At 38.1% G+C, this 23311-nt stretch overlaps 1 protein-coding gene across 4 annotated transcripts in view; it reads right to left on the bottom strand.

Moving 5' to 3' along the window:
• Iml1 (GATOR complex protein Iml1) overlaps positions 1 to 23311 on the bottom strand; it is a 124706-nt gene that overhangs the window by 21975 nt on the left and 79420 nt on the right. For all 4 annotated transcript variants that reach the window (XM_071694320.1, XM_071694317.1, XM_071694319.1 and 1 more), the window contains 7 exons: positions 22253 to 22431; positions 20572 to 20770; positions 19037 to 19136; positions 13118 to 13303; positions 9837 to 9994; positions 9450 to 9662; positions 7379 to 7585 (listed from right to left, as the gene is read on the bottom strand). In XM_071694320.1, coding sequence (XP_071550421.1) covers positions 7379 to 7585; positions 9450 to 9662; positions 9837 to 9994; positions 13118 to 13303; positions 19037 to 19136; positions 20572 to 20770; positions 22253 to 22431 — 1242 coding nt within the window. The remainder of the gene's footprint in view (positions 1 to 7378; positions 7586 to 9449; positions 9663 to 9836; positions 9995 to 13117; positions 13304 to 19036; positions 19137 to 20571; positions 20771 to 22252; positions 22432 to 23311) is intronic.

The raw sequence follows: 23311 nt of genomic DNA, 5'->3' as shown, positions 1-23311 counted from the left end.
AATTGCAAATTTGGATAACAACTAAATGTGTAAAGTGCTACTAAAAACTGCCCATCAACAATGAATATCAAAATTATACTTATCTTCAGAAGAAAATAAGCCCACATTACTTATGCTGAGAAGCTATCCATCAAATATAAGAAGAGAGCGTATAAAATACCTTCATATTTTTCACCAGTGGGACGATACAGCTGCTGTTCGTTAATAGGGCTACATTCTTCACCCAAAAAGTATATTCTGATGCACACAGAACTTCCAAAGATGTTAATATTACCTGCACGAGAAAACTTTGAAATATAATGAGAAAATGCTTTCCTGAATGTTGGATGGTTCACATGAGATTGCACTTATCATCGTTTTACAGGTGGCCTGAACAGTATCACTATTCTTATCCAAAAATTTACTGCATGAATTTCCTACCATGGGTGTTGTAAAAATGAAGCAAACATAACATGCTTACTTCTGTGCACCCTTTGCAAAACCCATTTCTTTGCTCCCTCATCCTTCACTTTGGGAAGAAAGGAAATACCTAATGAATGTGGTTATCCATACATCCAAGGGAAATACATCCTTTCCCTATATTAAACGAGACTTTTTATATATAGTGGAGTTCAATAACCAAGACTGGAGATGTAGGACAAGGAAGGCTGCAGCCTGGCTGTATGAATAAGTGACACACTGGACAAGAAAAACTGATGAGGTATTACATGCTCAAAGGTAATCCTACAATCTTCCCTATATTACCTTCACCTGGAATATTTCCAGCCTTATTCAGTTTTCATTTCATATGGAAAATTATGGTGGAGTCACAGGTACTCAGTCAGGTCTGTCTAACTAGCTATGTGCTACCAGTAAAACTATGGCCTGTGGACAAGTTTCTCAATCCATAAAATAATCAAAACTTTTTTCCTTGATTATGATATTACCATAAATTTAGGAGCACTGGTGTCTGGGGTCAGCATTTCAGCTGCAGTAGTCTGATAACCATATACACTCAACAATAAATTTGGCCTACAAAAGAGATTTCAAAACAATGCTGGCCTTTGGCTCATTAGAATTTGAAATACCTTGTGCTATGTGGTGTTGGTAATCCAAATGCTACATCTGAATACTACCACTTCAAATGGGCTGCTTAAGGTTTGGTTAAAGGGTTATGTACTTTCAATCACATACCTTGAAAACTCCAACAAAGTCTTTCTAAATCCTTACTTAAACCTGCAATGCTCAACTGGGAAGACAAGCCAGCAGCACCTAAATGAATGGATGAGCAGAATCACACTCAGTAACAGAGTGTCTTACTCACCACACAATTACCCAATCTGGGCCAACTTCTGAATTAGTCTTTAAATATAGGTATACGTGATGCACTTGAAGTCAAGGTGGTGTTTTCAGAACTCTCATTTTTCTGCCAGTGGGTGTGACATAGCAGAACAAACTGTGCACACACAAAATTAGGCCAGGAATTGTGGAAGCCTTGTTTGCAGAGCTTGAACTCAGCTGTTAGTGCCCACAGATGAACATGTTTTGTCTGTATGCACTTTTTCCTGAAACTTCCCAATTTTCTTCTAGTTATGGAAGAAATTTCATTAGCCTATGTGATCTCATAAAAAGACAGAAGAACCCAATGATTTTCTCAGTGGAAAATAGAAATGCCTAAATTTCAAAATAATAACAATGAACTTGATGGCTCCCTAATCTTCAGTATAGGTCCTTTCTTCCTAATGCTGAAAAGAGTGCTTTCTTTCTAATGATGTAAAGGAAGATGAAAATGACCACACCAAATAGTGTGATGACAATGACAGTGGAACTTTCCTTACATATCAAGGATGCAGAGGTGAGAGATGTGTGCATGCTCTACATTTTAAAAACTGAAGATTAAATGCACTGGGATAAACATAAGTAGGGAAAGAGTTCAGTTACAAAGGGAAAGAGGAATAAGGGATGAAAGAGGAAATGATATTCATGTGGACAGGTCATGATCACTGAAGGAGTGGCAAGAAAATAAATAGCAAAAAATAGGCTAAGGAAAGAAAAAGAATATGAATTTGAGACAGGTGTTGATTGGGAAGGCTGCTAAGCTGGTTACTTAAGTGAAACCTTGCTGCAACACGTAAGTATATTGTAGGCATAACCCTACGTCATAAGGTAAGTCCTTGACTAATACCATTAGTTGGAGAAAATGCCTCCAGATGGTTCTGAATAAATTAGTGTAATTGGTTAACACCCTGTCTTCATTAGAAAATATGGAAACTAGAGGTGAATTCTTTCTCAACTATTAGCAGTATGCATGTAAATACATACAATAAAGATGAGTAAGACTGGGTGCAATGTAAGGGGAAGTAAAGTTTGAGAAACTGACAGATGTCTTCAGAATGGATAATTCAGGTATGTTTAGGGCATGTGAAATAAAGATGAAATGAAGTGGAGCAATGCCTCAAAACAGTGATGAAAGCTGCAGGGTCAATCTTGATTGAGGCTATAGATTGTAATATAAAAGCTATGGCACTTGGCATGAATGAAAATGAGGAAATACTTAGATAACAGCAAATTGCATGTGCTCTTGGTTATCAGTTACAAAATCTAAGCTCAACAGGGCTGAAAATATTACAAGACAATTATATAATGAGCAGTGATAAAGAAAGAAAAGTTGAGTAAATTCGGAACTTTGGGAATAAATATGGGTGCAGTCCTAAAGGAGAAGCTCAGAGTAATGAGAGATATGATATCAAAAGCAGGAAGCAGTAGAAGAGTGGCTGTAAAAAAGGAGTTTGGAGTCAGAGGGGATAATGGAAATGATAAATAGATAAACGAAAAATGTAAATCAGTGTATCTAAGGCTAGAAAGCAGCTAAAAGGTCTGAGCTTTTGGTGTGGCTGCCTGTTATGCAATGATCAATACATATGCCAAAAATGAAATGAGATGAACAAATATGTTGGCCCTAAAGAATGAGGAATCATTTTTCTACCATAGGCAGAATGCTATGAGCATCACATGTCCATATGAGGTTAAAGTTCCATTTTACTCTCAAAGTAGGGTGTATCTCCTAAGATACCACCAATCTCCTACGATACCACTGTCTTTGACTACCATATTGTCTATGAAGCCAGCTGATGCTTGCTTGTAGGGATTCAGTAACCATAAGGCAACACACATGTTTATCATGTCCCAAGCACAGTAAAGGGGTGGTCTCATTTGGCCACCAAACCTTTATCTATCTAATCTATATCTCTGGCACTTGTTCCCTCCAGGAACTCCATCAAGGAGGGAAAAGGTAAAAGAGTTTCGATAATTGGTGAACTCCAGTGCTCTTTCTTAGTCTTTAGTGCCTCACCCTTATCAGGTCACTGGCAGAGGTCAACTCTACAGCAGTGGTTCCTGCAGACTACTTCTACCTAATGTGTTTACATAATGTTCCAACCTATAACTTTTACCTAATACTCCTGCCTAATGTTCCTACCTATTAGTTCCATCTATTTTCTTACCATATTGCTGAATGGCAGGGCTAGCACATAGCCTTCATTACAGGAAAATCTAAAGTTACGAGGAATGAAGTACGTTTTGTCAAGTGTTATGTGGGACAAGGAGAGATTGCACTTTTGAGGACAGCAGCCTCAGGCTTATTACTGTTAAAACTTAAAGTTAAAAGGAGGGAAAGGATGGGATGGAAATATAACTGGATTCTCATAGGGCTGTGCTTGTTAGAAAGACAATTTGTAATATTTCAACACTGATATGTCTCACCTTCAAGCATGCCCTGTGAGCAACAAAGGGTATATCCATATGAAAGAGGAAGAACATTGATTTCCTAATTAAGTGATTTCCTAATCTTATGTGTGATAGGCTTAAGTCTCCTAGAAAGATTATATTTGAAACTGGGTTAAAAACAGTGTAGGCATGATTCTATATTTCCTGTTTGTTCTTTTGATATCAAAACCTAAAATGGAATCAATAGTTCTGTGTGGGTCCCACACAGACTCTGAAGACTATCAACTTCACAGAAAACCAAGGTTCCAAAGCTTCTTGATAATAAACACTGCAATGCAGCCTACCTAACCAAGGATCCACAGCTTCTTGGAAAAAAATATTGCATTGCAGCCAAGCAAACTAAGGTTTCACTTAATCCAGAATTGCAAGTCAAACCCAAACCATAGATGAATTTAGAATGGGAGATACAATTCCAATGTAACTTGTCCAAGGATCTGTCGCAAATGGCCAATAACAAGAATTGAAGTTCCCTTACAAAGGATCCGCAAATTTCAGTTGAGCTTCTCATCCTTGGTAATTAAACTAAGGATCTGTTATATTTGGTCATGAAAGTGAGCTAAGGCTCTGTATACTATGTATGTACAAGCAAAGCTCCTCTAACCATTCCATTCAAAGATATGTTACTACTGGCTAATATTGAGAGATGGGGTACTGATCAATTCATAAAGCTAAAGCTTCATTGAAAATCCTTACTTGGGCAACTTTTCCAAGTATCTGCAATACTTGGCCAGCAAAATGAGCTAGGATTCATTGTACTAGATACAAACAAAGCCTTAGTAAAATTGCCATCCAGGACTTATCTATGAATTTGTTACAGCTGGTAAACTAAGTGCAATAAGGTTCGGCATCCTAAACATAATCAAAACTCAAGAATCTCCTGTGGGAAGAAACCTTCCAATTCATTTCTTCAAGTGTATCAACACAAAATTTCATCAACAAAACATAAAATATTTGTTTTTATACCTGTTTCCCTTTTTCTGCCATAGTGACATGGTATCAGGTATAAACAAATGAGCCTCAGAATAAATATCCCAGCCTGGTTCCTGTTTCTACTTTTAGAAAGTGATGATATGGGAGGGTAGGATTTCCAGCCCCCTACTCTCAATCCTCTTAATCACTTTTTCTGTGACATGCAGGAGATATGTGGGAAGCATTCTTTCTCCCCTATCTTCTGGGATAATGATATAATATACCCTGTATATTCTAAACATACAGGAGGGTGAAAGGCGTGCAAGGAATAGAGTGAAGTGGAACGATGTGGTATACCGGGGTCGACGTGCTGTCACTGGATTGAACCAGGGCATGTGAAGCATCTGGGGGTAAACCATGGAAAGTTTTCTGGGGCCTGGATGTGGATAGGGAGCTGTGGTTTGGGTGCATTACTCATGACAGCTAGAGCCTGAGTGTGGACAAATGTGGCCTTTGTTGTCCTTTCCTAGCATTACCTTGCGCACATGTGGGGGGAAGAGGGTGTCACTTCATGTGTGGCAGGGTGGCGGCAGGAATGGATGAAGGCAGCAAGTATAAATAAGTGCATGTGTATGTATGTATAAGTCTGTGTATGTATATGCATGTATACATTGAAATGTATAGGTATGTATATGTGCGTGTGTGGGTGTTTATGTATCTACATGTGTATATGGGTGGGTTGGGCCATTTTTTTGTCTGTTTCCTTGTGCTGCCTTGCTAATGTGGGAGACAGCAACAAAGTATAATAAAAATAACAGAAATATTCTAATTACCTTAAAAAAGAAAAATACTTAAAAAGAAAAGCATGACATAACACACTAAAGGATTAGGTAAGCCTGTAATACTCTCCTTAGAGATAAGGCCTAGCATCCATACTGGAAGTAAGATCAATCACTTTTGTAAAGTTTTGGTTTAACCTGCTTGATCTCCACCAAGAAAAGTTTTGAAATTTCAGCCAATCAGAGACCACAAGACCTGTGAAAGCTTATCCTAAGTTGAATATGCATGAAGAGAGTACACTTGATAAAGGACCATTCATAAATCATTTCTGAAAGTTCTCGTTCATTTGATCCAGTGATTTTGAAGGAAATTAAATTGTGAAAAATCCTCAGAAAGATGACAGCAGATAAAAGGTGATGACAATAACTCACCATATGAACCAAAACAATGTAGAACACCTAGATCACTGGGTATGCTGACCCATTACCTACAACAAAGGTTTATGATTGCTTTTATGCAAAACATCCCAAAAGTCTACATTAATATATAGAAATTAGTTAATGTTCTAAAGGTCTGTTGGAGAGAAACTTGGACTCAGGAGCAGTGCAAAATCAAAACTAAGCAAAATAGTACACAACAATGAAGAGTAAGTTAAACTCATGATCACTAGAAATCTAAGATAAACAGATGTGATTCATAGAGCTCAAACAAAAGGACAAAGTATAATAGGTGTCATGACTTAATAACACAGAAATAATAAAATAAATATCTAACCTACTAGAAACACAGATGCAAAAGTCATGAGGAGACACTGCTTACAGACATATTCAATGGTTGGTTAATTCATACACCAAAAGTGTGAGTGGTACCACCTCACCAATGTACCATAATATATTAGACATGGAGAAATTGCTGTATGATTGATGAGTCTCTATGAATGAGCATCAGCTGGCCATAAAGACAATATGGAAGTCGAGGAGATTGTTATCCTGGAGGAAAGATCCTATTTTTGAGAGTAAAACAGTGTACTGATCCCATGAGTCAGTGCTCTCTCTCTCTCTCTCTCTTTAATGCTAACGGGGGACTGTCCAAGAGTGATAAAATGTCTGTGCAATGCTGCAGAGGAATAAAACAATAAACTAAATCTCCAGAAATGGAGCACTACACTAAAGTGGGCCAAGATGAACAGTTTTAAAGTAATGCGCAGACTAAAACAATGCAATTAGTAATTTCACAAGATTGTAAATTAAAGGCTTGTTTCCCTTTTTTTTATAGTGCATGATTCAGTTAGATGATAGCTGAAAATGCATGGTGAAATTAGTGCTACATGTTTATGCCTTGTAAACACTACTGAAAAATTTTAATATTTCAGCATATATGGTAGCAGTATATATTTATTGTATATACATCTAACAGAAAGGTTAAAAATGTGCATATACATTTTCTAAGAAGATGAAGAAGGTACATCATGCCTTTCCTTTTTCAAAAGTAAATCAAGTAAGTTGTTTTAAGTTCATATATTAAGCAATATATGCTCTTTATCATTTGCATTGCTGTATATGGTTTTTCATTTCTTCAGTAAATTTTCAACTAGATATCTAACATAACACAATGGCTTCTTCAAGTAATTAAAAGTTATCCTTTATCATATATATGCTTTACTTTCTTTACATTAGGGAAGTTAAAAAAGAGGAATTTCAATAATCAACAGTCAAGAACAAAACCTGAGAGATGCTGATAAATAGTTTTCCTGATAAACGAGTCCAAGAAACACATCACAAAGTGAAGGATGAAAATGTTCAAGTAGTATATCCAGCTTGATACATGGCAGATGAGAGGTTGAGCTATGACAGTATCACTGAAGGTATGAAAGGAGGAATAAGACAAAGAAAGAAATGCATCTTACCTGCATTCATCACCTTACCTGAGATGAAACTGATGATGATAGAGGGTTGGTGGGAGTTCGGCCACGAGATATCTCTGATTGGTAAGGAAGATGGGAGTGTACTCCTGTTCCAGGAGAATGGATCATCACAAACATGCTTCCTGTGACATGAACATACTGATTTTGTTCCGTGCTGTGAGCTTCAGTCACATAGGGCACAAAACCAAACCTCTCCAGAATAGCTTCCTAATGCAGAAAAAGCAAAAATTAGTTATACTGAGCCATGACAAAATTAATGTAAAAAAAATTACAGTAAATTCATACTGTATGTAATACTTATAAAACTAACCTATACTAGAGTTCACAGACACAAGAAAACAAATACAAAATCAAATGCTGCACAAACATGGAATCTTAATAATGTCATCTCTTTTTTCTTCATTAATCATTTTGAGTCACTAGGCTTTTTCTTTCTGGCAAAAATCCTATATGATATAATCTATCTCTCTGTGTGTCCATTTTAGATAAAATATTTATATTCTACTAACAGATGAACCGAATCAACTTCCTGAAAATGGAAAAACTGAACCTCTTGAAACAGCTTCCTAATGCATAAGAAAAGTTCACATACAGAAATAAAATTATACCATTACATTTTGTTTTGACTAGGAATTTTAGGAATTGTTATCTCTCCCTATCACACACATGTGAAAACAGTTAACTCACACAGCTCATTCGTCATAACTCTAGATTTACTGTGGTGAGTACTATTTGCTAGCCCTGGCAAAATGGTAGGAGCAATTGATAGTAGGAGGTACGAACATTTAGTTAGGACTTTTGGGTAGAGACTTTAGGTAGAAGTAGTCAGTGGGAGCCTCTGCAAACACTGTGGTAGACTGGCCCTCTGCCAGCGGCCCGTTAAGGGTGAGGCATTAAAAGCTAAGAAGTGGCACAAGAGTTAACTAGTTATGGAGATTCTATTTCTGTGGCCAACCCCTTGAGGGAGTGCCTGAATGGAACGGGCTTCACAGATTGATAGACTTAGTTATTTCTCTCCATCATTCATTTCAACTTAGCCATATCTTTCAGATAGTAAAGACTGACTAACTTAGTTATCTCTTCATGTGTCCAAAACAACCCTTAGATGTCAGCACTCATATTTGTAGCCATTAGGAGTCATCAGATGAACACTTACTATTTATCATTTACCATGAACCCAAGGGTATTTTGACACATGTAAGCATAAGGTCACTTCCCATGTGCAGGAAGCATGGTTGGTGACTCACTGATACCTCAGATGGTGACTATGTGTGACACACACCCTCCTCAGCTCTTCCTTCACTATCCATTCACTGCCATGGATCTACATATTCTTCAGTGCTATACCACAGCCACATAAAGATGTTAGCCCTCTTGTTTGTACATACCCTTTACTTTTACATATATTTCTTTTATTTCATAGTGAGAAACAAAAAATCTGAATGAAAAACACCCTTTTCCACCACCACTCCAGGAAATATTCCTAAGAAAATATGCAGGATGTAAATAACTAATATAAATCACAATTAGAATCAAAAATTCAGTGAAGACGGTTGATGAACTGTTTATCCAGCATGATGATATCACAATTACATATGTTAAGACATTAGAAAGTCAAATAAACACATGACAGAATCTTCACATTCATACAATATGAGTTAGCCCTAAGAATAAGAGAGAAAGAATACAATCAATGTACCTTCTACATGTCAATAAAGGTGACTGAGGGGAGGGAGTGAGGGATTGGAAATCCTTTCCATCTGTAATGTCACTTTCTAAATGTAGGAAGAGGAGGAGGAGCTGAAACATATTCCTTCCACAAAGGCTTTGCTGTCTTTTCCTGATGCTATCTGACTAAAGTGGGAAAGGTTGGCTAGTGAGAAAAGGAAAAAAAAATTACTCCTCCCACAAAGGCTTAGCTGTCTTTTCCTGATGCTATCTGGCTAAAGTGGGAAAGGTTGGTCAGTGAGAAAAGGAAAAAAAATATACAAGCTGATTACTAATGATTACATAATGCTGTCTACTTTATTAATAAAATGGAAACAGTAAGGTTGAAAGCTCGGTACTCTACCTGAAAAAGATGCATTCGTCTTCCCCATGTACTAGATATAAACTGTGCGAATGGTTCAGCTCCAGAAACACTGAGACAAGCTACATTAAGAGGTATCAGTATAGGACCACGCAAGGGATCAGAGTTACAAGAATATGGTAGAGCAAAAGGATCACTTGGTACAGGGAAAAGGTGAAGTCCACACGTTTGTGCTTTACGTTGCCATGTCGTCATCTGTTGGCAGAAGAGTATTCCATAAATCAAATATAATTTTGAAAAATTTCCCCTTTCAAAGGACCTTTTGTAGATTCACATGTTGAAAGTGATTTAAAACACAGTATAAATTGCAAAAAAATATTTTCAAAATAATTCATCTCATTTGGTTTCAAATCCTTAATGTCCACTTACGAGTTCAGTCACTATGGTCCCTGTGGCACATAACCACTGAATGATTATCTCAAAAGACTGCAGTGGGTTAAACAGTGAGTGGTGCTTGATATGTCCCCATTCAATCCGATCACTGCGATTGTTACAGTCTAAATCCAATTGTCCAATTCTGTATAATTCTGAAATTCACAAATATCATTGTATAATAGCCCATTCTCTGAAAAGCAGAGAAATAAAGATGATTTACAGAATGACTGTATCGACACAGTGAAACCAAATCTGAAAAACATCAAGAAAAGAGGTCACTCACAAAGAGCACTTGATAAAACCTATTATTGATGGTCTGCATAAGTTCAAAGTGTGAAGAAAGAAAATGCAAAAATGTAAAATTGAAAGAAAATGGTTGACTACTCTTTCAATCCATGATTTCCCTTTTTTCCTGGACTGCCCTCTTCAATCCCTTTTCAGTAAGTTGCTTGTGAAGGGAAAAGTTCCAGATGGATGGAAGTTTGCCAGTCTTACTCAAAAAGGGTAATAAGTTGCTGCCTGGAAATTATCATCTACTTACTTTAATGTTTATAGGTGGTAAACTTATGGAAACCATCATTTGAGATAGAATTATAAACCATTTAGAGAAGTAACATTTAACAAACTATTCTCAGCAAGGTTTTGCTGAAATAAATCACTCATGTCTGAGAAATCTGCTTGATATAATCAATATGTATGATGAAAGTAAAGTAGCTGATGCCATATATCTCTATGTATTTTCACTGAAAAGTTTTTACCAAGGATGTAAGTCATGTGTACGAGTAGGAAGAGAGGAGAGTGATTGGTTCCCAAAGAATGTTGGTTTGCTGCAGGGGTGTGTTATATCCCCATGGTTGTTCAATTTGTTTATGGATGGGGTGGTTAGGGAGGTAAATGCAAGAGTTTTGGAGAAAGGGGCAAGCATGCTGTCTGATGGGGATGAAAGGGCCTGGGAAGTGAGTCAGTTGTTGTTCGCATATGATACAGCTCTAGGAGCTGATTTGAGTGAGAAACCGCAGAAGTTGGAGACTGAGTTTGGAAAAGTGTGTGAAAGGAGAAAGTTGAGAGTAAATAAGAATAAGAGCAAGGTTATTAGGTTCAGTAGGGTTGAGGGACAAGTTAATTGGAATGCAAGTTTGAATGAAGAAAAATTGGAAGAAGTGAAGTGTTTTACATATCTGGGAGTGGGTTTAGCAGAGTAGAGAACCATGGAAGTGGAAGTGAGACACAGGGTGGGGAAGGGGGCAAAGGTTCTGGGAGCGATGAAGAATGTCGAGGAGGGAGAGAATGTTATCTCGGAAAGCAAAAATGGGTATGTTTGAAGGAACAGTAGTTCCAACAATGTTATATGGTTGCAAGGAATGAGCTATAGATAGGGTTGTACAGAGGAGGGTGGATGTGTTGGAAATGAATGTGTGAGGGCAATATGTGGTATGAGGTGGTTTGATCGAGTAAGTAATGAAAGGGTAAGAGAGATGTGTGGTAATAAAACAGTGAGGCTAAGAAAGCAGAAAAGGGTGTTGAAATGGTTTGGACACATGGAGAGAATGAGTGAGGAAACATTGACAAAGAGGATACATGTGTCAGAGGTGGAGGGAACAAGGGGAAGCTGGAGACCAAATTGGAATTGGAAAGATGGAGTGAAAAAGATTTTGAGTGATCAGTGCCTGAACATACAGGAGGGTGAAAGGCATGAAATGAATGGAATGAACTGGAACAATGTGGTATACTGAGGTCAACATGCCGTCAATGGGCTGAACCAGGGCATTTGAAGCGTCTGGGGTAAACCATGGAAAGGTCTGTGGGGGTTGGATGGGGAAAGGGAGCTATGGTTTTGTGGGAATGAACGAAGGCAGCAAGTATGAATATATACATGTGTATATATATATATATATATATATATATATATATATATATATATATATATATATATATTTTTTTTTTTTTTCTTTTCTTTCTTTTAAACTATTCGCCATTTCCCGCGTTAGCGAGGTAGCGCTAAGAACAGAGGACTGGGCCTTTTTTGGAATATCCTCAACTGCAGAACCATTTACCTCTTTTCCTTGCACTACCTTCACCGTCTGTAATTCACATTAAGTATATACTTACATTAAGCAGTTACATAAAACTTAATGTCGATATATTTCCTTAACATTCTATTTCAGAAACATTCACTCATATCATTGGCTTCTTCATAGCCCGCTTGTAACCATAGTATTGTTGGATTAGCCCTTTCTCACTAGCTTCTTTGCTCTCGAAATGTCTCGTGACTAATAAATTATAAATAAAAAATTATCACACTTTCGCATCTCTTAATTCCTATTCGCTTACATAGGATCATCGTGCAGATCACATCTACCTAATTCTAATTGTCCTTGATTCAAACTTACCAGTTTTTCTATTAAATACGCAAGTCCAACTGACTAGATCCTACTAAGGTAACACTTACAAACGTCTTTCCATGATTATGCTCAAAATGGTCAGGTTGCAGAACACATGACGAGATCGGGACTAGATCTGGAGTAGCTCTAACACCCCTGGGCCCCCTCTGTTCCTTCTTTTGGAAAATTTAAAAAAAAAAACGAGAGGGGAGGATTTCCAGCCCCCCGCTCCCTCCCCTTTTAGTCGCCTTCTACGACATGCAGGGAGTACGTGGGAAGTATTCTTTCTCCCCTATATATATTTATCTATTTATTCACTTTGCCCCGTCGCCGTCTGTGTATGTATATGTGTCTGTGTATGTATATGTATGTATATGTGCGCGTGTTGGCGTTTATGTATATATATGTGTATATGAGTGATTGGGTCATTCTTCGTCTGTTTCCTTGCACTACCTTGCTGACGTAGGAAACAGCACTTAAGTATAATAATATAATGGATGAAGGCAGTTAATATGAATATGTATGTGTATATATGTATATGTCTGTGTATGTATATGTATGTATACGTAGAAACATATACGTATATATATATGTGCGTGTGTGGGCATTTATGTATATACATGTGTATGTGGGTGGGTTGGGCCATTCTTTCATCTGTTTCCTTGCACTACCTCGTTAACACGGGAGACAGTGACTAAGTAAAACAAATAAATAAATAATCATTATACACAATTTGATTGCTCTATAATGTGCTTATCACTGTACATGAGAGATGTGGTGCAGTACGAAATCATCTACATTCTTTTAATTGTCCTTGATTCAAACTTACTCTAGTTTCTATAAATACAGCAAGATCCAACCCTAGATATAGATCTATGAGAAGGTAACACTTACTAAAGCGACCTTTCCATGGGATATGGGGTAAAAGGTCAGGTTGCAAGAAGGCTGGACATGGAGTGGATGGGGAGGTAGATCGAGGAGTAGCTGGTACACCCCCTGGCTTAGTGCTGAGAGGTTCTACCTCGACTTCATGCCACTCTGACCAGTAAGTACACATATCATATCCCACCTGGTCTTGTTCTGTAACACAATACTTCAAGTAAACAAAGCTATTTCAATCATGTCAATTTACTTTCAAAACTGTCGGAGTCATACCCAATACAAAGTGCATTCAATGAGGACAAAGATATTCTTACCGATATGAACATCACCATCATGAAGATGAAATTCAAACATCCAAGCGCAAATGTATTTGATCACAAAAAAATGAGGAGAACAAGGATATGAGGAGTAACATAATGGCAGGTCTGACCTGACTGGTGAACACAGTAACCCAAAGGCAGGCTGCCTTCTCGTATGCCAGAGCATCAAACAAGGGAATATACAAGGTCACAATATTCTTAGTGATGAAAGGGTCTGATTTATACAAACTAAAGCTACTGTTAAGGCTATAACTGGCATCATGTCCAATGACAATAGATTCAGTTACATTTCACAATTCACAATGTCCCATTTAATAGGTTGGATGCAGTATCTCCCATGAACATATAAAATATTGAACTCCTAAGTGTAAATAATATTTCCACATTATTTTTGTCCTTTGTTTACAATAAATTCTAGAAGTAAGAAAAAATTGCTTTAGAAAAAAAAATTACGGTATAATTGTCATTTTGGAATCTTGGTTAGATATCAAAAATAGAGATTTCTAAGCCAAAAATGCAATTCCTGGGTACACTTGGCTTAACAGTGATAAGAAAAATCAAAACAGTGGAAGTGTCTCTATTTGTCAAATATAATCTTAATCCCTTACTAAAAAATGTTGAAGCTATTGATAAAAACTCCATTTTTGCTGAAATTAAAGATATACCTTGAAAGAAAATAACATTAGGATTAGATTATAGGCTGAGCCCCTGCACAGACAACAGAAGTAGATAAAAGACTTTAGGATCAATTGGTAGAAACTGGTAATGAACAAGATTCAATCATAATGGGAGACTATAACAAACTGGCACCTAAGTGGGGAGAATCCCTCACAAGTAGCATGGGGAATGGACTATACTTAAATTTGCTTGAGAGTGACCTGACACAATTATTTGAGAAACCTACTCATGATGAGAACATACTAGATTTAGTTCTAGCTACAAATAAGGATCTCGTTCATAATGCTGACGTGGGAGTACAGTTCGGTACATGTGATCACTGGCAAATCACTTTTGAAAAAAATTTCAACTGACTTCTAATGCTGGTCAACACAAAAGTTGCAAAATATAACTAGATTTGAGACATGCAAATTTCAGTGGTCTTTGCACCACTCTTGACAGGAAAGCCTGGGATGATATCATTTACGAAAACAATATGGATGTAGCTTCGAAAAGATTCAGTAATACTTTCAAAGTTGTGGAGGGAACATAAGTGTCACTATGTGTAAGACAGAATTGTTTCAGAATGAGGCTAAAGTGGTTGATATATACATGTATGTCTATCTATATCTCTGATGTCAGTTCCCAATTGGAACTCCCTCAGGGGGGTGGCCATGGCAATAGAGTCTCCATAACTAGTGATCTCCAATGCCACTTTTTAGCCTTTAGTGCCTACCCTTTACAGGCCACTGATGGAGGGCAACTCTAATGTAGTGTTTGCAAGGGCTCCTACGTAAAGTTCCTACTTTCTTCTTTTACATAATGCTCCTGCCTAATGTACACACCTACTACTTCTATGAAATGCTTCTAACTAATGCTCAAGCCTAAATGTTACAACCAACTATGTCTATCTACTGCTCCCAACATTTTGCCAAATGATAGGGCTAGCAGGTAGTGCTTGCCGCAGGAAAATCTAAAGACAAAGAATGAGCTGTGTTACTTAAGTGTTGTCAGGTGTTATGTATGACAAGGAGAGACTGTATGTCTGTGGAAAAAATGCCAGTAGTCCATGTGTGGATGAGGCAGAAAGAAAAGATAGCTACCTAAGTCAGAGGAGTGCAACTTGACAACCACTGGTGCTTGCTCACTATGCAGCTGTCCCTAACCCTCCAGATACCTAGGTGGGTGGTACTGGTAATATACCTCCCTGGTCATTGGCTGCCTACCACCTACTATCTCCAAATTGGTGAAGCAATGAAATAAAGAAGTGCTTGCTGTCTAAGAGACTAGCACATAAGAAACTCACGGAGACAAATAGCCAGTGAGACAAGGTAAATAACATAAATCAGCATAAAGAAACTAAGTGACAATGTCAAAGCAAAAGTCAGTATAAAGTGTGTGTGTTGCTAAAAATAGCAAAAGAGACCCTAAAGAGTTCTATAGTTATGTTAGAAGTACAGAGTTATTACCCAATCAATTGGGACATAAATTACAGAATATGGTGATGTGATTCAAGATAACAAAGCCATGAAAATTATTTTAAAATATTTTTTCTTGCACCTGTATTTACAACGGAGGAGACAATACATCCCATATCTGGCTCCACTGCTAAGAGGGAAAAATGTTTTGCAACATAATGAAATAGAGAAGTAAATCCTATGAGAGCTGAATAACAGAACTGAATTAATTTACTTAGAAAGGAGAAGGTTAAGAGGTGATCTACTCCAAGTGTTCAAAGTATTTAAAGGCTTCGATAATCCTGAAGTCACAAGATACTAAAGGACAGATTCACCAGATATCTTGTAGTAATGGATATAAACTCGTGGGCAAACGTTTTACCTCAAATGAGGCAAAGTGCTTTTTCTTTAACACAACTATTAGGATAAGGAATGATTTACCAATTAATGATTTACCAATTAGAGTTCTTGAAAAACAATGCCATATATACTTTGAAGTATAGATTTAATAATTTTTTGTTTCAAATCTACGACTAACACTATTTGCACCCCCCTGCTATACGATAAGTTTACAGGCCTTCTTTGAAAAATCTTTAAGTCTTTCTACTCATACCACATCAATCAATGATGTTCTGATTTCTTCCACTATCGTAAACAGCCTCACTAGGACCCACTGTTTCATTAGTTTAAATTGAGTTGTTTTCAGCCATACAGTATTTACATGGAACTGACATAAAATGAGAATTCTTAAGCAAGTTTCTAACTGTATCTACATTTTTGAAAGCAATGCTACATCAAGAAGGTGGGGAATTCTCACTAAATTTTCACAATAATAGAACATCAAGGGGTTCTTTACATTCAAAGTGTGATAATTCTCATGAGATGGTGCATAAATTCACAACTAATATCATCAACTGTAATGGTTCCTACCTTCTCTTAAATTCCTATCTTTATTTATAATGTCAAAAGCATTTTCCCATCCGAAATGGAAAAAATATCACATGCCTAAGTGGTCCATGTATAAACATGACAAAAAAGTGAATATTAAGCTAGTCACTCCTGTGGATGAGAGGGTTTGGGAAGTGAGTCAGTTGTTGGTAGCTGATGATACAGTGCTGGTGGCTGATTCAGGTGAGAAACTGCAGAAGTTGGTGACTGAGTTTGGTAAAGCATGTGAAAGAAGAAAGCTAAGAGTAAATGTGGATAAGAGCAAGGATATTAGGTTCAGTAGGGTTGAGGGACAATAAATTGGGAGGTAAGTTTGAATGAAGAAAAACTGGGGGAAGTGAAGTGTTTTAGATATCTGGAAGTGGAGTTGGCAGCGAAGGGAACCATGGAAGTGGAAGTAAGTCACAGGGTGGGGGAGGGGGCAAAAGTTCTGGGAGCATTGAAGAATATGTGGAAGGCGAGAACGTTATCTCGGAGAGCAAAAAGGGGTATGTTTGAGGGAAAAGTGGTTCCAACAACGTTATATAGTTGTGAGGCATGGGCAATTGATAGGGTTGTGCAGAAGAGGGTGGATGTGTTGGAAATGAGATGTTTGAGGACAATATGTGGTGTGAGGTGATTTGATCGAGTAAGTACTGAAAGGGTAAGAGAGATGTGTAGTAATAAAAAGGGTGTGGTTGAGAAAGCAGAAGAGGGTGTATTGAAATGGCTTGGTCACATGGAGATAATGAGTGAGGAAAGATTGACAAAGAGGATATAAGTGCCAGAGGTGGAGGGAACAAGGAGAAGAGGGAGACCAAATTGGAGGTGGAAAGATGGAGTGAAAAAGATTTTGTGTGATCGGGGCCTGAACATGCAGGAGGGTGAAAGGAGGGCAAGGAATAGAGTGAATTGGAGCGATGTGGTATACCGGGGTTGACGTGCTGTCAGTGGATTGAATCAAGGCATGTGAAGCGTCTGGGGTAAACCATGGAAAGCTGTGTAGGTATGTATATTTGCGTGTGTGGACGTATGTATATACATGTGTATGGGGGTGGGTTGGGCCATTTCTTTCGTCTGTTTCCTTGCGCTACCTATATATATATATATATATTATTTTTTTTATTATACTTTGTCGCTGTCTCCCGCGTTTGCGAGGTAGCGCAAGGAAACAGACGAAAGAAATGGCCCAACCCCCCCTCCTTTCACCCTCCTGCATGTTCAGGCCCCAATCACACAAAATCTTTTTCACTCCATCTTTCCACCTCCAATTTGGTCTCCCTCTTCTCCTCGTTCCCTCCACCTCCGACACATATATCCTCTTGGTCAATCTTTCCTCACTCATTCTCTCCATGTTCCCAAACCAATTCAAAATACCCTCTTCTGCTCTCTCAACCACGCTCTTTTTATTTCCACACATCTCTCTTACCCTTACGTTACTCACTCGATCAAACCACCTCACATCACACATTGTCCTCAAACATCTCATTTCCAGCACATCCATCCTCCTGCGCACAACTCTATCCATAGCCCACACCTCGCAACCATACAACATTGTTGGAACCACCATTCCTTCAAACATACCCATTTTTGCTTTCCGAGATAATGTTCTCGACTTCCACACATTCTTCAAGGCTCCCAGAATTTTCGCCCCCTCCCCCACCCTATGATCCACTTCCGCTTCCATGGTTCCCTCCGCTGCCAGATCCACTCCCAGATATCTAAAACACTTCACTTCCTCCAGTTTTTCTCCATTCAAACTTACCTCCCAATTGACTTGACCCTCAACCCTACTGTACCTAATAACCTTGCTCTTATTCACATTTACTCTTAACTTTCTTCTTCCACACACTTTACCAAACTCAGTCACCAGCTTCTGCAGTTTCTCACATGAATCAGCCACCAGCGCTGTATCATCAGCAAACAACAACTGACTCACTTCCCAAGCTCATTTATATATAACATACTCATAAAATTCCATATCAAAGCTTCCATAATGATCTGTTAACATAACTAATTGTGAGGTGTCAAAAGGTTGCTTAAGACCTGAGCACCATACATATTCATCTTAAGTCCATGCCTTACAACTAAACAACACCATCAGGAATGCTATACCATCAAATATAACCCTCTTTATCCTAGAAGACAAGGACCTCTCTCACCACACACTTCTTCAAGTGCCCAGGAAGGACCTTAGCCCCCTCATCCACCATATGGCTCACTTTATTCAGCCTCCATATTTCCAATTGCTGCTATTTTCACTACCAAGTTCTGAAACACTACATTTTCTCCTGGCTCTCTTTGTTTACACTCACACTCCAAACAACCTGTCTCTCTTCCCTGCTAAACTTAATACACTTATTTTTTTCACACTGACTCTCAACTTTATCCTTTCACACACTCCAAAAACTAAAGTGAATATTTCACAATTTTCATTAGTTTCATGCTGATCACTAAACAGTAAAGTATTTCTTTTGGGTTAGATTTCTATCAAACACATACTATCAACAATATTCAAATTCAGTAAAGCTAAATCTTATATTACAATGCATTACTGTCTCACTGCTCACCTTTATTTCCAGTTACAATAAAGTAGAGAAAGAAACCATGTACAAATGAATGCTGACTATCGCCTGAAGCATGGCAAATCAGTTCATTTTTCACCATTTTCTGCAAAAAGAAATGATTATCTATCTATATATCTACTTAATCTTGTTTCTATACATACAAGAAATGATCCACATACAAGAAATGGATCATTTGCAAAAGCCCTGACTCCTCAGCCAGCCTTATAAAGCAATGTAAGTTTTGAAAAACGAAAAACTTTTTCCTTCTGGATCAGTGTCCTGAAAGCCATGAAACAGAGATATCTCAGATCTCCAGGGGGATAGAAACTTCTTGAACCCTACCTTTCATAAATGGTAAATGCCTCTAACTTATCATTAATCATCTACTTTGTATTAACTGCCCTGGATGAGCCCAAGTTAACCATCTGACTAATCAATGACCTCCCCTCCTGATGATGTCACTGTGTCCTGGCCATTGGTACCAACCTCTCTCATAATTCTTAGGACATAAACAAGAACCCAACAGTGGCTACTATCAGTTCAGAGAAAGGTTTTTCAAAAAAGATGGGAATGAAAGGGAGGAACACAAACTAAGAACAATGAGTGCTGGATACCATTCTGGATAGAAAGAATTTTACATACTTCAAAACATTCACTTCTATCCAGAGAGAGCTTGGACTCCATCATTTCTAATGGGTTGATTTTGTGACCTAATCACCTTGGAAAGGTATACCACTCTTGCTGAGTAGTTTGACTTCAAACCACTGGTGATTTGCAATCTCACATGGGCAGATTACCACGAGCAAATTTCTTTGTAACTAAAAGCCCTAATGTTAAAGATAATACAAGTTCATTCAGTGTTCCAAGAGATATTGTCCATCATGTGCATTATGAACTACAGGATAGATAGGTATCTTTTTTCTCAAACTTTTTCACCAATTCCTGAGTCAGTGGGGTAGTGACAGGAACATATGAAGGATGGCCCCATTTGCTAACATCCAATATCCAGCTGTTAAATATAATGCATCAAAATCAAAGCCCCCTATCTAAAGGCAAGTCCCATGGACCTCTCCATGGTTTTCCTTGACTACTTCGCATACCTTGGTTCAACCCAATGACACTAGTTGCTCCCTCTATACCACATCACTCCAGGTCATTACATCTCATGCCTGCCTCACACCCTTCTGTTTCAGGCCCTGATCACCCAAAACATCTTTCACTCCATCCTTACATCTTTTCCTCAGCTTCCCCTCTTTCTTACTCCCTCCATTTCTGATAATTTAGACATAATCTACAATATATCAGGAACTCACTTTTTGCAAGAGAAAATACATACCCAGTAATAATTATGAGTTCTCATATTTCTATGTGACCTCTAATCTCTAACAGCCTGAGTAATGGTCAAACAGCATTACTATGGATTCTAAAAATGATATCCAGATCTCACACTTGGATTGGCTCAAAAATTCCTCATTGGGTGTCCCTCATGTGATGTACTCAATGAAAGTGACATGAAGTTCAAATTTACATAAACTCACCTGCAGCAAATCTACAGCAATAATTTCATTGCTGGCCCCTTCTACATGTTCACAAACCCATGCAGTAGCATCAGCAGCAACAAATGTAAGTGCAGGAAGGTCAGGCTGTCGGTTGAGTAGGCTTACGCCTTTCCCAGGATCACGCATTAGTTCTACAATTTCCGTTAATGGTGAATTCAGATTTACCTTCTTGCTTTCACTGGTGGGAAAAAATTAATAAAATAAGATTGCATGTATATGGCAATATTCAGTAATATAAATACAACTTAAATGGAATTTTACAATACACAAGCTTTTTTCCTGTTTCAGAGTAAAATTTTTTCCATTAAGCTTTCTCCTAGTCCCTGGTTCCTGAATCCCTATGTAGTAGGATCTGACTCTAGAGCTCTATCTATCTCTTCATAATCATTTATTTCAATTCTGATTCCATGGGATGGATCAAATACATAAAAATTTTGAAGCATATCTTCAACTCACGCCAAATGTGTAAAAGTAAAACATAAACTTTCAATTTTAAGCATATGTTTCCTCCCTAAGTTCCTACCAACTACTTCTACCTCATGTTTCCACCTAATGCTCCTACCTACTACTATCTAACACTAACAAAATACAGGATAGGGCTAGGGTAGAAAGAATACTGTCCATGCATTCCCTGCATGTCGTAGAATGCGACTAAAAGGGGTGGGAGCAAGGATCTGGAAATCTTCCCCTAGAGTTTTACTTTCCTAAAAGAAGGAACAGAGAAAGTGACAAAGTGAGGATTTTTCCCTCATAGGCTTATTCATCTGTTCCTTACATCATTGTGGAAAATGGCAAATATGAAATATATATATTTTTTCACACATATTCGCCATTTCCCGCATTAGCAAGGTAGCATTAAAAAAAGAGGATTGAGCCTAAGAGGGAAAATCCTTACTTGGCTCCCTTCTCAGTTCCTTCTCTTAGAAAGATAAAATCTGGAAGGGAGGATTTCCAGCCCCCCGTCCCCTCCTCTTTTAGTGGCCTTTTACAACGCGCATGGAATACGTGGACAGTATTCTTTCTACCCTAGCCCTAGCCTGTATTTTGTTGAAATGGTTTAAGCATATGTAGAGAAAAAGTGAGAGAAAATTGACCAAAAGGATAAGTGTCTCAGGTGGAGGGAACAAGGAGAAGCAGGAGACCGAATTGGAGGTAGAAGGAAGGAGTGAAAAAAGACTGAGTGATTGGGACCTGAACTCACAGGAGGGTGAGGCGTGCAAGGAATAGAGAGAACTGGAAAATGATGTGGTATACCAGGCACAATGCGTTGTCAATGGACTGAACCAGGACATGTGAAATGTCTGGGGTAAATCATGGAAAGGTCTGTGGGGCCTGGATGTGGATGGGGAGCTGTGGTTTCAGTGCAATACACATGACAGCTAGAGACTGAGTGTGAACGAATGTGGCTTTTTTGTCTATTTTCCTGGCGCTACCTCGCTGAAGCAGGAGGTAGAGATGCTGTTTCCTGTGGAGGATACAGTCACAGACAGAAGTCCACATCAAGGCCAAGCCTTAATTGAAATTTAAAGAGGTCAATGAAAGGAAAAAGAAGAGACAAGGGAAAGTCTTTAACAATTCTGTAGGATATGAAAAACCTTGATTAATCAATCCCACAGTTTCCTTCTCTCCCTCTTCATGTCCCACAGGCTAACTTACTCACCCTTCATCTTTGTGTTCTTCCTCTGGCTCTACAAATGACTTCATGTCTGGTGTGTCAGAGTGCACCTCACGACTCCCACATTCAATTCGTAAACGATCTGAAGTCCTACTTCCTGAACGAGGTCTTGGGCGCTCCATTACTCTATTACTTCCAAGACGCTCTCGGAAGGCAGCAACATTCTAGCAATCAAATATCTAGATATCATCTTAAAAGGGATAATGGCATCATAGAATATGCAAAGTCACATGAAAAAAATTATTTCATGAGCATAGTCCAAGGTCCAGCTTCCAGAAACTGAGACAATAACATAGATATCTATTTAACATGCAGCTTTGTCATAAATGTAGGATTAGAAAATTGAAAAACCCTTTTCTCTCCAATGTGGTGTCCTGAGAGTACACAAGGATGAGAGATACACTCTTAAGGTCAAGACCTTCCAGCCCTCACTATCACTGACAAGGATGCTTTGATCTTTACTCACTATAAACTAATAACTCAAGTGAATCTAAACTCTCACAATTTTTTATTTCCTATTCACATCATTTGGTTTCTGTTATTTTCTTAGTGTTATGAATACTGTTCTAATTTTCTATAAAACTCTAATACTCTTTAAGATACTGCAATATTAGTTTCAGAAGAAATGTTTCTAAGGAAAAGCAGTCTGTATGTATACTTTGTCATCAAACTCACAGTGGATGTCCACTCCCCAAATCTCTATTTCTATTTGATCATGGAAGGTCCTTCATCTGTCATCTGGGTTTATCTAGAATGTCATATGCAACTATTTACTGCCTCCTGTAGAGACTTTATACTGTGCATACAATACTGCTGGTGGCAGGAGAAACGAGAGAAAATGTGTACTAACAAACCTACAATTTACTAAGATGAGATTTTGCCAAAAGACACGGTGAACACATAGCACTCACTACACAACCTGCCTGACGAATAATACTACAACATCTCTTTCTGCCACCATGCTCATTACATAATCATTTTACCTAAGCTCATCTGGAACTGACTCCAACCACATATCAAGTTTCCATTAAAAATACTCACTCC

The sequence above is a fragment of the Panulirus ornatus genome, chromosome 57, assembly GCF_036320965.1.
Source record: "Panulirus ornatus isolate Po-2019 chromosome 57, ASM3632096v1, whole genome shotgun sequence".
Classification (NCBI taxonomy): domain Eukaryota; kingdom Metazoa; phylum Arthropoda; class Malacostraca; order Decapoda; family Palinuridae; genus Panulirus; species Panulirus ornatus.
This window is presented reverse-complemented; position numbering and strand designations above follow the sequence as displayed.